The 15533-nt window shown below is 33.3% G+C and overlaps 1 protein-coding gene across 2 annotated transcripts in view; it reads right to left on the reverse strand.

Annotated features, from left to right (window-relative positions):
- Window positions 1-15533, reverse strand: part of LOC126908003 (paxillin) — a 33866-nt gene extending 18333 nt beyond the window's left edge. The window contains exons 1-2 of one of the 2 annotated variants that reach the window (XM_050689798.1): window positions 15390-15533; window positions 13253-13373 (exon numbers count right to left, since the gene is read on the reverse strand). In XM_050689798.1, coding sequence (XP_050545755.1) covers window positions 13253-13337 — 85 coding nt within the window. In that variant the 5' untranslated portion in view covers window positions 13338-13373; window positions 15390-15533. Of the gene's footprint in view, window positions 1-12956; window positions 12976-13252; window positions 13374-15389 lie in introns of those variants that run through there. The other variant, XM_050689797.1, reaches the window with a different exon arrangement.

Here is a 15533-nt window from a genome sequence, read left to right on the forward strand (position 1 = left end):
CATATTCCCAACTGAACAGTATGACACGGCCCCGCGTCGCTTCGTTATACACGATGCCCCGCGATTCGTGTCACCTTTATCAGCCATCGCCCAACTATGAGTATCTGACTGACCAACACCGCGTGTCATACGCTACGGTGCAAAGTCCAATAAGTGCCGAACGGCCGACGACCAACCCAACCCAACGGCACGCCGCAAACGAGACAGGAGTCTTCTTCCCGTTGTGAAAGTGACAACGTTGATGAACCGATCCGCACCCACGTACCGTCGCCATTAACGCTGCTAACCTTTTGTCGCCCGAGGATCACACCGGAAAGTTCCGCGATATTATGCGTAGATTATTATTATTGTGTTCATCTTTTCGGTTTGTTTTTTTTTGTTAAAATAACCTGTTGTTGCTCATTAATAAATTGTCCCACGGGTTCTACCCTCAAAACCAGTGTTGACCAGTGACCACATTTTTGAGACGTAAGGCGTGTTAAGTAATATTACTTAATCAAAAACTCATTTTAAATATAGCAAAAATAATATTTTTATCTCTAATCAGATCATATTTGACAAGCTGTATCTGCTTTACTTTTTTGATCAAGATGGATATTATAATTTTTTTTATGTAATATCATAACTGTACATGGTAATGATTAATTAGACAACTTAATTATAATTAATAATCAATGAGTTTTGAGGTGTTTTATTTATTAATAATTATTAATAAATAACACACCCCAAAACTCATCCAACCACCTATTAGTAATTTTATTATGACATTATAGATAATTTTGATCGGTACCATTGCTTCAGATTTTTTTATTTTTTGATATAGTTAAAAATAAATACAAGATACGAGTTATATAACCTTGGTTTATAATCTTAATATGAAAGGAAAACGGAGGATATATGGATTTAATTACAACGAGTTATATGAGAAGTGTAAATGAGAGACAGTGGCGAGAGCAGCCCAAATTATTGGAAAAGATTGTGAGGTAAAATAAACATGAATTTTAGGGTTGTTATTACTAAAAAAGACGAAAGACTAATAACTTATTTTGGGGAAGGAACTGGTTAAATGGTATACTATTCCTAAAAGGATAGTAGTATTACTATTATGATCTATAAATAAATAATAAATATCTAAAACAGAAGTCGGCAACCCGCGACCATTAATGAAAATAGCATTAATGAAAGAATATAACATGAGAGTGACACATAAATCAAGTTTTAAAAATATCATTGGTGATTTAAGAAAAATAAAAATTAATCATTTTAAATCTTTGTTAAATAGCCAATAAAATATTTTTAAAAAACAAATTAGTAAAAATAAATTGATAGTGCGGGTAAGTTATGTAAATTCACAAATTATATCGAAAAATAATCGTCCCTTCACTAATGCTGAGTTCATTAAAAAAACTATGCTTGCTGTTGTTGACGAAATCTGCCCAGATAAAAAAAAAGACTTTGAAGACATTAGCCTTTCTGCTAGGACTTGTGTAAGTAGAACTGCAGAATTAGGAAATAATTTAATGCAACAATTCAAAGAAAAAATGAATTCGTTTTTTTTCACTCGCGATGGTTGAAAGTACGTGATAATGTATGTGATACAGCTCAACTTTTAATTTATATTCGAGGAATTGATGATAATTTTAATGTTTACGAAGAACTTGCCGATCTTTGTAGTTTAAAAGGGATTAACCACAAAAGAAGATCTGTTCGAAAGTATTGATAAATTACTAGACAATTTAGGATTAGAGAGGATACAATTAGTAAGTATATAACAGATGGTGGAAAAAACATGAGTGGTCCATATAAAGGTGTAGTAGGAAGAATGAAGAAAAAAATGTTAGAAAACGATTATGAAATTCCTATGAATTTTCATTGTACAATTCACCAAGAAGCATTGTGTTGTAAAGTTTTTGCGTTATGAGTGTTGTTATTTCCTCAATAAATTTTATTCGAAAATTGGACTTCAACATTTTCTGACTGAAATTGAATAGGAATATCGTGACGTTATATATTTTACAGAAGTCAGATGGTTGAGTAGAGGTGCGGAACTTAAAAAATTTTTTTATGTACGATATGAAATAAAAATGTTTATGAATGAAAAAAATAAAATCATTTCTGAACTATCAGATGAATCATGGATCTCAAACTGGCATTTTTAAGAGATATAATAACATTTTTGAATGAATTGAATATAAAATTACAAGGGAAAGGAAAATTACTCTCAGATATGTATACTGATATTAAGTCGTTTCAAGTTTTTAATGTGCCTCTTGATGATTATTTGAAAAAAATATGGCCTGCGTGGTTCAAAAGGTTGCCGACCCTTGATCTAAAAAATTAATACTATAAAATAGCAATTAATTTTCTGTATATGAGATTTATTGTTATATTTATTTCCACGCGACTAGTCTGAAATATCAAATGCAATCAATAAGCCTTTTAAATTTTTTTGCATTTTCATAATTTTATTTTCTTTATAAGCCTTCTTTTATCATTTTGATAGTACAAAATTTGTCTAGTAATTTACTGGTTATAATTAATATAAACGAATAATCGAAAAAACTCATCGATATTAATATTTAACAGTTTTAAAACTCTTGAAATTGTTCAAAATATGCTTCTAAAATTACAAATTAATTTAATTTTATTTGTCAACAAAAATAAAAAGGAACTAAGAACATTGAATAATTGTTAATTATCTTTAATTATTACACTTAAAATTATTTAATCAATATAGTATCTTTGATGTAAAATAAAAAACCCAGCACAGGGGGGTCGCGGCACAGTGGTGACATGGCATAGTTGGATCAAGTATAATAATATCTGACAGTGATTAAAATCACTATCAAAAAAAAAAAGACTCTTCGATACAAATCTTTAGATAGTGTTTAATTTTAAAAAATTGGTGGATTATTCCAAAAGCTTCATAAACTGCTAGTTCCTTATTAATATCCTGATTAAGATAAAGTATGTCGAATGAAAAAGGGATTATTAAAAAATAGTATTTCCCATAAAAAAATTATATTGATCAATACACTTTTCAATAAGTTATAGCATTATAAAGTTAAAAATGTAAAAAATAAAATTGAGAATTTTCACAAAATAAAGTCCGACATTTTTTTTTTACATAATAAAGTAGATTACATTAGCTTTAATTTAATATATATAGAAAAGTGTCAGACTTTCCAGAACACTTTCAAAATTTAAGTTGAAAAAGTCAATTTTTTGTGAAAAAATTGTCATTTTGAATCCCCCCCTGTAGGCAGGTAAAAAGTCAGATTTATAAAAAAAATATACCAAATGATAGGTAATGACATCATGCATCTACAAAAAAAAGAATTATATTGATCCATANAAATGATAGGTAAAGACATTATGCATCTAAAAAAAAAAAGAATTATATTGATCCATACATCTTTTAAAAAGTTATAGCATTATAAAGTTAAAAATATAAAAAAGAATTTTTTTACAAAAATCGTATTTTTTTTATTAAGTTTAATGTCTGTTTTCACAATGAAGATAAAATAAAGTACGAAATTTTTTTTACAATAATAAAAAAGTATATTACATTAGCTTTAATTTAAGATATATATAAAAGTGTCAGAATTTCCTGAACACTTTCAAAAGTTAAGTTGAAAAAGTTAATTTTTTGTAAAAAAGTTGTCATTTTAAATCCCCCCCTGTGGGCAGGTAAAAAGTTAGATTTATAAAAAAAAAATACCAAATGATAGGTAATGACATCATGCATCTATAAAAAAAAGAATTATATTGATATGTTTATTTTTAAAAAAGTTACGGCAGTTTTTAGTAAAAAAAATTGAAAAAATTGAAAAAATTAGCCATTTTTAAATTTGTAATTTTTTTGGAGGTTTCCCCCATTTACGGGGAACGAGGAATTTTTTTTCAACTTTTGAGGGTAATGTCTTCGACTAGATACGATTTGTGATCTTTTGACGTATCATTGAAAGAATTCGGTTCGGTGAGAGCTGAGAAAAAGTGGTAACAGACACAAAAAAAAAAAAATAAAAATAAAAAAAAACACATCTTAGTAAAACCAATACCTTCTCAGATTCGCATCGAAGCTAAAAGTTATCATGATAAAAATAGTAAAAATCTTAAAGAGTTACAAGTTGGGGATAATGTGTTATTTAAGACAGACTATAACATAAAAAAATGGGTGCGAGAGAAAGTAGTAGATTTAGCCAGTACTCCGAGGTCTTTTATTGTGGCGGGAGAAGATGGAGTGAGGTACCGTAGGACGAGAGAACTCTTAATACTAAAACAGGGGTTAATATGGGGAAATGAAAACAATTTATCCTATAATAATAAGAGTATTGAAATTAAAAATAATGATAAACCTCGGGAACGCAAACTTCGTCCTCGTGAGAAGCTATGTCGACCTAAACGATATACATAATATTTTAAATTAATATATGTTTAATTTTATGTGTCATGAAATATTATATGTTTACATGTTTAATAGTTATACTGTATATCATAATGATTAACCTTTAATAATTTATAATTCTATTTATAATTTTATGTATTTTTTTATATATAAAAAAAAAAAAATTTGTTTTGTTATATATACATTGAGGGGAGGATGTGGTGTACACTCTCTATATTAACCCCGTTGTTATCAGTTGCTGACCGGCATTCGACGAGACCGGGTGGTGTTGTGTGTTCTTATATTAAAATGTTATTCTTTTAAGAACTTGTGTATTTAATTTATTATAATTGAAGAGTAAAAGGATCTACAACAGGAAATAGGATATTATAGTGTAGTTGGAAGTTAGAAGTTAAATGGTGAGAATACAAGTTTGCTTTTTCTAGATAATTGATGGCCTAAGTACCGTCAATTTTTTTCAGAGGAATACAAGCGGTTGCGATCGAAAGATTTTCCTTGTAGTTTGGCAAAGTGAAATATCAGTTGCTGATAAGGAAATGAAGAGTCTAGTGAAGTTATTAGATCTGACTGTGGCTTAAAACTTAAGCCCTTTTAAATTTGTTTTTAGATTGTTAAATTTTCGTTTATCAGAAGGATATTTGGTTTTTTGCCAGGTGTCACGGTCGCTTTGTTTTTCATAGATAAGGATTCTAACATGTAAAGGAAAATTTCCAATGTGATTTGTAGGAGGGGTAATGGTGAAACAAGACCAAGCTGTTTATTGTATAGATTTAGTTAGATGATTTACAGCTTCATCTATCTAATCAGAGAATTTTAAGCTAAGTTTAAGATTGGTTTGGTTTTCAATGGTTAATCTGAACTTGACCCAATCCATTCAGCCTTGGATGAGAGTGGGTTGTATTGGTTTATTTAAGGGAGCAATACAAGGACAGGCATATCAACGGATATTTAGTTGAGCGACACCGGAGTCGAACCCTAGAGTCGATAAAGGGTATTCGAAGAACCCAGGGGCACAGGGCACTCGTGGCCCAATATCTAGCTGAGCTCTTGACCAACTTGATCCAGATCTGTCTTGTTCGCAATCGGCTTCCAACGCTTCGGTTGATAGCTCGCTTGTCGATGAGGATACACCTCCTTTAGCCGCAAGTGACCTCCGGATATCTGAAAATCCGGTGAGGCGCGGTGGTGCTTCGGAACTTAACCCCGCCAACATAGCCGTTGGATTGCTCTCCACGGTACAAGGTCATGGCAGCGACATACTCCTGTCGGCGGCGAGGCGGTTAGTCGATGATGACACTGATCCAACCGCAGATATTAGCCGCTGGTATATCCAGTACGGTAAGCTTTCATTAGCTAATCATAGCCCAGTCAGTCGATCACAAGGTGATCCTGTTGGAAGGGACAATAGTCCAAAGACCCGAAAAGCGTTGAAGGGCAGAGAGTATAGACCTAATGTCTCTGAATGGAAACGTGGGCACAAACGCGTAGTCGAGAGTATACTTACGGAGATCGATACGGGAGCAGCAATGCCTCCGTTCGACGAGATGGTCCAATACTGGGCGCCTATAATCGAAAGCGCCCCAGTCCCCTCCTCTGTGGCACTCAATGAGAGCAGAGAGACTCAAATACGTAGTATGTTTAACCCTGTTTCGCCAGGAGAGGTAGTCAAATCCCTTCCCTCGGCAAATACAAGTCCGGGCCCTGATGGGTTTAAGGCTCGGCTATGGAGATCCTTACCCATACCACTTATAACTGGCTTATTCAACTTGCTAATCGCCACGGGAAAACTCCCGGACATTTTTGTCCATTCCCGTACTATATTTGTTCCCAAAAAGGGAGATGCCGGGTGCCCAGGTAACTATAGGCCGATCTCGATCGCGTCGATAGCCCTGCGGCACTTCCACAGGATACTAGCCAGAAGGCTTGAAGGTCTGTCCGTTATCGATGACAGACAGCGGGCGTTTAGATGTGCGGACGGGGTGGCGGAGAATCTCTTCCTCCTCGATTCGTTATTGACGAGCGCTCGTTCGTCTTGCCGGGGACTGTGTCTGGCGTCATTAGATTTATCCAAAGCGTTTGATTCAGTATCTCACGGTTCGATCTCTGAGGCTATGCGTGGCGTTGGGCCTGACCCTCGCTTTGTCGATTACATCGACCGCGTGTATAACCAGAGTAAGACTTTCATTCAAGTCAGCAAGTCCTCCTCCCGGTCCTTGAGGGCAACAAATGGTGTGAGACAAGGCGATCCTTTGTCGCCGCTTTTATTTAACCTGTTGATAGACTTCGGTCTACGAGCAATACCAGGAGCGGTTGGCTATATGCTGGGCAACGAGCGGGTGAATGCTTTAGCGTTCGCAGACGATGTGATTCTCGTGTCGGAGACGGCTAGGGGGTTGCAAATGTGATGTGAAAAGTTTACCTCTCGATTAGCATTAGCCGGTCTGAGGCTAAACCCAACAAAGTCTGCTACTCTTACCCTGGTTCCTTCGGGGCGTGATCGCAAACTGAAAGTGGCCGCCACGTCTTACTCCTTAGGGTGTTCGTCATTGGCGGTGACCCAGGTGGGCGAGTTCTGGATGCGCGTCTCTTGTCAGCGCTCTGGAGGCGGTTTCGGCCGCCCCCATGACGCCGCAAATGAGACTTGCAATTGCACGGGACTACGTGGTTCCAAAGTTTGTCCACGGACTAACTTTCACGAAGCTCCCCGATTGCAAGTTACGACAACTTAGTCACGAGACTAGGCGCGCGATTCGGAAATGGCTTGATCTCCCGACTTCGTGCCCCAACTGATACATCCATGCCCCCACGTCATCTGGGGGCCTAGGGGTCGCTGACTTCGAAAGATTTGTCCCTAAAAATCGGTTTGCTAGGTTGACTAAGCTCGAACAGTCACAGGTACCGGCGGTGCGTGAAGCATTCCGTCTCTTCGGGACGGGTGTATTAGCAACCCTAAGGCACCGTTGATAGGATCGCAGCGATGACTAGTCATCATGAATTACTCCATAGTTCGGTGGATGGAGCTGACCTTAAGCTTTGTCCTGGTAGCTGGGAATCGACGGCGTATATGCGCAGGCCAGATGGTATAACTGGCTGCGACTTTAAGCAATACGCCAAGATTAGGATTAATGCCCTATCCAGCCGCAAGCGCATTGGATGGGGGCGCAACATTACGGTGTCATGCCGGGGTTGTGCTGAAACCCTTGCGCACATCGTCCAAGTGTGCCCAAGAACTCATAGGGGGAGAATTCTCCAACACGACCATGTCGTGAAGCGCATAGCTGGAGCGCTTACCGAAAAAGGGTTTCAAGTAGAGCGTGAGCACCTCTACGTCTTAAGGGATGGTAATCTCAAGCCGGACCTCGTCGCAACTATTGCTGATGAGACAAGAGGCACGAGATCCGAAGTGCATACAGTCGCCGCGACCATAACTTGGCGAGGGGCATGGCTACCTAGCTCGTTAGAGAGTCTTGGGGCTCTTGGGCTAAGCCGTAACCTCTTGGGTGGACTTGTAAAGTCAGTCCTCCGCGGTACCCTGCTGAATTGGCACACGTTCTCAACAGGTCGAATAGGGTTTTCGGGCGGGTGGGCGTCGGATGAATTTCGCCGCCCCCCCGCGACACGGGAGCCTCCTCGTCTCCCTGGTATGGGTCCCTTAGGCCCAGACCACATTCCTTTTGCCTCTTCCTATTTCCTGCTTGTTCGGGTCTAGGCTATTTAATGATGAGTAGCCTCGGCCTACCTCCCTTTTCCTATGGCTTTCCACGGGGTAGAAGCCGCCTCATCCAAGGCGACCCGCATAGCTATGAGGTATGCGGGCCGTTGGGGCGTCTTTCTAATATATAGATTTAGTTAGATGATTTACAGCTTCATCTATCTAATCAGAGAATTTTAAGCTAAGTTTAAAATTGGTTAGGTTTTCAATGGTTAATCTGAACTTGACCCAATCCATTCAGCCTTGGATGAGAGTGGGTTGTATTGGTTTATTTAAGGGAGCAATATCAATTGTTAGAAGGATAGATGAGTAGCAGAGCACAGATAGTTTAAATTAGTGTCAAGGTCTGTACACTATTTGGTAATTTAGACAAATAAAAAACAAAAATATATGTTTTTTTTCTGGGTGGGTGACCAATAAGTAAATGAGGGAGGAGATTGCATGTGTTTTCACGATGGTTATTCGTAAAAAACCCCAGTGTTTGTTTTTTGCATTGATGTCGCCTCCTATTATGAATTTATGTGGAAGTGTAAAGAAAAAGTTACTTAATTAAGCTAGAGTGTAGTGAAGTGTAGCTAGGAATTGAGTTGAGTTGGTTACCCCAGGTTACATTTGTATACGAATGTACATTTAGCGAGTTTTCAATTGCTGGTTGTTGATGGCAGTGCTCTGGATTGGAGTGCGGTTTCAGTGGTGGTGGTTGTAATGGTTTCTTGCTTAGAGTGTTATTTATGATTAGTTTTTTATATATTTGACTTCCTTTATAGTTCGCTGAATATGGTCATTCATAGAGTGTGCATTTAGCAGGTATATCTAGTGATTTTTTACTAGACGGATTGAAGTGATTTCCCCCATATTTGACCCACTTTGGTTGATGTGCGCGGTAGGTACGGGTATGGCCATAAGCTTAACAGTCTGACATTGTAGAATATCTCGTCTTTTTAAGGTTCCTCAACTTTAACCTTATTATGTAGGAGAGAGAAGATATCAAAAATGTTATTATCACTCCCTTTGGGGTCTATATCGAAAAAAAAGGGACAAGAGAGTTTTTATTAGTTGATGATTGATTTTGGTAAAATTTTTGACAGTGTGACCTATTTCTTCTAGTGTTGAGACTACTAGGGTGGATGGGTATGAATTTCTAATAAAAACTATTAAGAATTTGTATAAATGAAACTGATAGGTGTGGAATTGGGCATCAATATCTTTTAAGAAATGTATTAGCTTTCTATAATTATAGAGGATATCTGTTTGGATTTTGAGAGTACGAGTTTGAAAAAGGAGAACACAAGGTAGGTAAGATAAAGAGATCAATGATAATAAATACTTTTAATATAGACTTTTTTTGGTTTAAATTTATTTAATATATTATACTTATAAATCATAGAACTACTAATTAGGATATAATTAAGGAATTATGAGTTACTAATTAAGAATTACTATTGAAATAAACCACCAATTTCATAATATTAAACATTATATACAGATTTACATCGAAGCAATTCTTATGGTAATAATTTTAATCACTGTCAGATATCATCTACATTTGTCTCGACTATACCATAATATGCTATCATTTTAGCTTTGATGCGAAGCTGAGAAGGTATTAATTTTACAATAATGCGTTTTTTTTTGTGTCTGTGAACACCCAATTTCAGATCTCGCTGGACCGATTTTGATGAACAATATGTCAAAAGATCACAAATCGTATCTAGTCGAAGACATTACCCTCAAAAATTAAAAAAAATTCCATCGTTCCCCGTAAATGGGGGAAATCCCCCAAAAAATAACTAATCGGGATAAAATTAAAGGAATAAGAGTTATTGTTGTTTTTGAAATTATCAACAATTTCTTCAAATTGAACACTATCTACAGATTTGCATCGAAACGTTTCTTATGATAGTGGTTTTAATCATTGTCAGATATCATCTATACTTGTCCCAACTATGCCACGTCCATACTGTGCCTTGACCCCACTGTGCTACCGTTTTTTAATATAAACCAATAATTATTAATTTAACTAGTATATACTAATTATATTATTATAATATATTACAATAACAATTTAATAATATTAAGTGTCTATCTGTAATAATTGAATTTTTTAAGTTTTAATTTAATATAAGTCTGAATAAAATTTATAATCCATTTATTTAAATATATATCGACTAAGCAATTCTAATTTAGCTATAGATATGTATTGCAGATAAAACTTATTTGGCTTAATCTATACAGAGTGATCGCTTTATCATAAACCATTCGATCACTTTAAAAATATACAATATTGAAAAACATTTTGCTTTTTTTGAGTTATGTATATTTCTTGATTTATAAGGTAATGATTAGTTTTTAGAATGATCACCATTTTCATAATTAAATTATTTTCTATTTTATAGGCTAGTTAAATATGTATGTTGCTATTAAAAAAAATAAAATTAACACTCTAAGTTACAAGGGATGATTCGCTGACGATATAATGTTAATAAGAGAAAATAGGGAGGAAATTAATCAAAGGCTAGAGGTGTGGAGATCAGCTCTTGAAGGAAAGGGTTTAAGAATAAGTAGAAGTAAGACACAGTACATAGAGCATGAATTTGACAAAGAAGAATGCGAGGTAGGTGAAATGAGGAGATCAGTGACAATAGGCGAGGACGTGATTGGAGAGGTGGAATATTTTAAGTATTTAGGATCACTTGTACAAAAGAGCGGTAGTATTGACGAGGATGTAAGACATAGGATTAAGTGCGAGTGGTTGAAGTGGAGGGAAGCGTCTGGTGTCTTATATGATAAAAGAATTCCAATTAGGCTGAAAGATAAATTCTAAAAGACTGTAATGAGACCAGCTATGATGTATGGTCCAGAGTGTTGGGCGGTTGACAAGGGAATAGAGCAGAGAATGAATGAAGCAGAGATGAGAATGCTTTGAGTTGAGTTACTAAAGAAGATAAGATAAGGAACGAACATAATAGAGGGAATATAGGTGTAGGATCATTCGTAGATAAGTTGAAAGAAAATATACTTAGATGATTTGGTCATGTTATGAGGAGAGAAGAATCTGAAGCTGTAAGAACAGCTATTAAAATTTTATTTAATAAATTTCAATAACTTAAGATTGAAATTAAAAAATTATTTAGATTTGTTCATTTTTCAATAAGTTATGGAAAGTTTTAGAAAAAAATGTCAAACTTTATCGATTTTAAAAATCGAAATTTTTTGGGAGATTTCTATCATTTACGTGGAACGAGGACAATTTTTTCAATTTTTAACGAATCGTTGAAAGAAATCGGTCCAGTGAGAGCTGAATAAAAGTGGTAACAAACAAACAAAAAAAAAACACCTCATAGTAAAATTAATACCTTCTCAGCTTCACATCGAAGCTAAAATACATACTTATTAAAAACGCTTTTATATTTAAAATGATTACTTTATAAATGTTTTTTAAAGGTGGTTATTTATTATTTTGATAAAGGGGACTTTTAAAAATATAACAAATAAATAGTGAATTACTAATTTTCATGTTGAGAGGCAAATTTTTTTGTTGCATGTTAATTTTTTACTATGCCCTTAAACTTTTTTTCATAGTGATGATTTTAGTTGCTGTTCTCTATGTATTACATATATACGTATATTAGATTAATGTATGATATTTTGTACAAATTTATTTTTAGGTCATAGAAAACTTCAAAATTAATACCTTTTTAACTTCGCATCGAAGCTAAAAGGAAACTTAGTTAAAAATTTTCGGACATTCTGATAAAAAATATTAATTATAAAAAATGTTCAGTACAGGAATTAAAACGGTTATTCTTAGAAACGATGACTGAAGTCCTTCTTACGTATTTGATGATTAAATCATATTCACCATTTGATATACAAGACGCTAATTCATGGAGGAGTTTCTTTATAATATTCCACTAATAAAGAGTGAAATTATATCATTATCTAATAAAAAAGAGTAGTTGGTTATCTATATTCCGATTTGAAAAATTTAAAACGATACTCTTATAAAGTATAAGAAATGAATATTAAAAATATTTCATGACTGATAAATTGAGAAAAACAATACTAAATTATTTAATATCAATATTAATTTCATACTAAATTTAATTAAAGTATATTAATTTATTTAAATATAGTTATAAAACAATAATAAAACATTAATTTTTAAATTTAATATATGTATGTTTATATTTTTGTCAAATATAACGTGGATAGAAAAAATTTTTAACACCTATATTTTTTCTTTTATAATAATTTCCAAAATAAACAAGATTATACTTGCCAAAAACTTGTATAAAAAAAAAACGAGTTAAACAAAACACATTAGAAGCATCTACTCAAAAATAACTTTCTGGTGAAATAAATATAAGTGTATAATTGATATTACCTATTAAAACATTATATTATAACAAGTGGTGTGGAATGTTAATTGAGACATAAATAATGTGTGGATTAGATTAGCAAAGGGGATTGTTGGTGAGAGTAGGAATAGAATTCTAGTAGATAGGGAAACCTGGTGGTGAGATGAGAACGTTCAGAAAATCATAAAGAGTAAGAGAAATCAGCTCGCATCGAATCTTTTATTTGGGGAAAATATTGATCATTATCAATGCTAATTATATACCGAAGATTCTAAAAACTAATTATTACTTTATAAATCAAGAAATATACGTAACAAATAAGTTTTATCTGTAATATATATCATAAGTTATATCAGAATTGCTTAGTCGATATATATTTAAATAAAATAATTATATATTTTTTTAGTCTAATATTTAATTAAAATTTAAAAAATTAAATGATTACAGATACACTTAACATTTTTGGGTATCTTACCCATTTACAGTAAACGAAGGAAATTTTTTCGAGTTTTAAGTTTTAACTAAATACGACTTGTGACTTTGTAACATATTGTTGAAAGAAATCAGTCCGATGAGAGCTGAGAAAATGTGGCAACAGACATAAAAAACACATCATAGAAAAATAAATTACTTCTCAGCTTTGCATTAAAACTAAAAACATAATGATGAAAAATTTCGTTTTCCTTTTAGTTAAATACCATTCAAATCAACTTTACCGATCAATAATAAAGTTGAAACTTCAAATTTATTAGTTTGACATTGTATACTAACTTTTTTTATCAGCATATCGTGAGTTACTTAAATCTTGAAGCAACGTATCAAGTTCAGAAAGGTTATTATTAAGCGATGATGTCATTTTTGATGATTGAAACCCATTTTTTTGCTGCGTTTGCTATAATAAAAATTTTTTTTTGAATTAGTTCACATCCAGTCTTTAAAATGAAAATTTTTGTAGGAAGAAGGGACAATGTGATAGCGAAAAGACTATAGCAACTCCTATAAGTTATTGTATCTTATTTTTTTCTAATTGCAAAATTTAACTTTAAATATCTAAATGTTATTAAATATTATAAATTCCAAATAAATTAGTAATTTTTATTTCATGTTCAATAAAAATATAATATTTATTAATAATATTTTAATTAACCAAATATAAATAACTCATTTTCTAATTATTATAGACAACGATGAAGGACATCATCACTCAACTTTAGATTGAGAAGATGACATATAAATGATATGTGGAAGAGATATGCTAGCAGTTTAATGAATACTGCAAAGGGGATTGTTGGCGAGAGTAGTAATAGAAAGCCAGTTGATAAGGAAACCTGGTGGTGGGATAAGGACGTTTGGGAAATTATAAAGAATAAGAAAAAGAAGTTAAATATATAGCGGAAAAGCAAAAGAAGAAATCTTCTTCTTCTTCCTCGCCATAATCCTTCCTTATTTGAAGTAAAATATAGCATCCCCTTTAAGTCGAGTCTCAAAATGCTAAGGGGACAGTTTAATTTTAAGCATTGAAGAGTAGAAAGGGTACTACTAGGTAGGTACTAGGTAGGTACTAATCTATTTCTTAATTGAGATGATTGTTTTTTACTAAGTAAATATATCTGCTTATTATGATCAATATCATTTTTAGCTATTGAGAGAAGACAATTGGTTGTGGCTCGGAAACGCTTCTCATTTTTTAGAAACTATAGTCTTCCCTCGTAATTTTTCACACTTTATTTACTGCATAGGTACTAATAGGATTTAAAAATATTAACGACCATAATTATTTTATCATTTTTTTAAATTTAACGCGACCGGTCATAGAGAGTGTATCAGAAATCTTGTGAAAAAAGGCATGATACAGGATTAGAGCCCTAAGTGTTATAGAGACCACCAGATCACCGTGGTTTTATAATTCACATCCCGATACACTTTCAAATAAATTGATAACGTGATGTGTGGTTGAAACACGGTACTGTGTCAAGTTACTTCAATATAAAAACTAATTTAGAATAGGAGTTAGTTTGTGGAATACAATTTTAATTTAAAGTCACTTTTTTTTTTATACTTAAAAATTTGTTACCTAGTAGCTATATAAATTTTAATATAATATAGCCTATTTTATATATGTATATTTTAATAACATAATTAATAAATTTAACTAAAGTATCATTCAAAGTATTCATAAATAATAGATCCACGCCTATCATCAAATAATCGACCTGCAATAAAAAGTCTCTCTACGTGATTACTAGAAAGAATATTTGTATTATATTTGATTTATAATTTTTGTACTTTTCTTGAAAACACTGTTAATTTTCTTCTTCTTCTTCCTCACCTTAATCCCAACTACTTGGGGTCAGCCACACTTATCCTACACTTCATTTGACATGATCTCCCACATCATCTACGCTCACATCAGCTGTCCTCATATCGCATTCAATAACATCTCTTTTTTGGTCTTCTTCTACCTTTTCTTTCTTTAACATTCATTTCTATAACTGTTCTTTCAGCTTCCAATTCTTCTCCTCATAATTTTACCAAAGCATATTAGTCTATTTTCTTTCATCTTATCCACGATTATCCTATCTTTACTAGTCACTCCATGCATCCAACTAAGCATTCTCATCTCTGCTACATTTATTCATAGATACATCATAGATGGCCTTACTACAGTCTTGTAGAATTTACCTTTCAGCCTCATTGGAATTTTTTTATCGCATAAGACACCAGAAGCATAAGGAGAAATAATTAGAGGAAAATAAATGGAGAAAGAGTATGATAGAGTACCGAAAGAGGTTTTAAAGTCGATATTAATGATAAGAACAGTCCCGAAAAGGTACATTAATATAATAGAGGATAAGTATGAAATATTACATCAAACATTGTATAAAATTATACATTAAATATTACTTACTGACAACTCATTTAATACAGCTGGGTTTGACGATGATCGTTCTATTTTGTGCGATCGTACAGTTGCATAATCATCTGGTGACACATAACTTTTGGTAATTGGAGAATCAGCAGAAGAGGTATGAGATTTTAAACCGTTAATACA

This window comes from Daktulosphaira vitifoliae, unplaced genomic scaffold (assembly GCF_025091365.1).
Source record: "Daktulosphaira vitifoliae isolate Bord-2020 unplaced genomic scaffold, ASM2509136v1 Scaffold_5, whole genome shotgun sequence".
NCBI lineage: Eukaryota > Metazoa > Arthropoda > Insecta > Hemiptera > Phylloxeridae > Daktulosphaira > Daktulosphaira vitifoliae.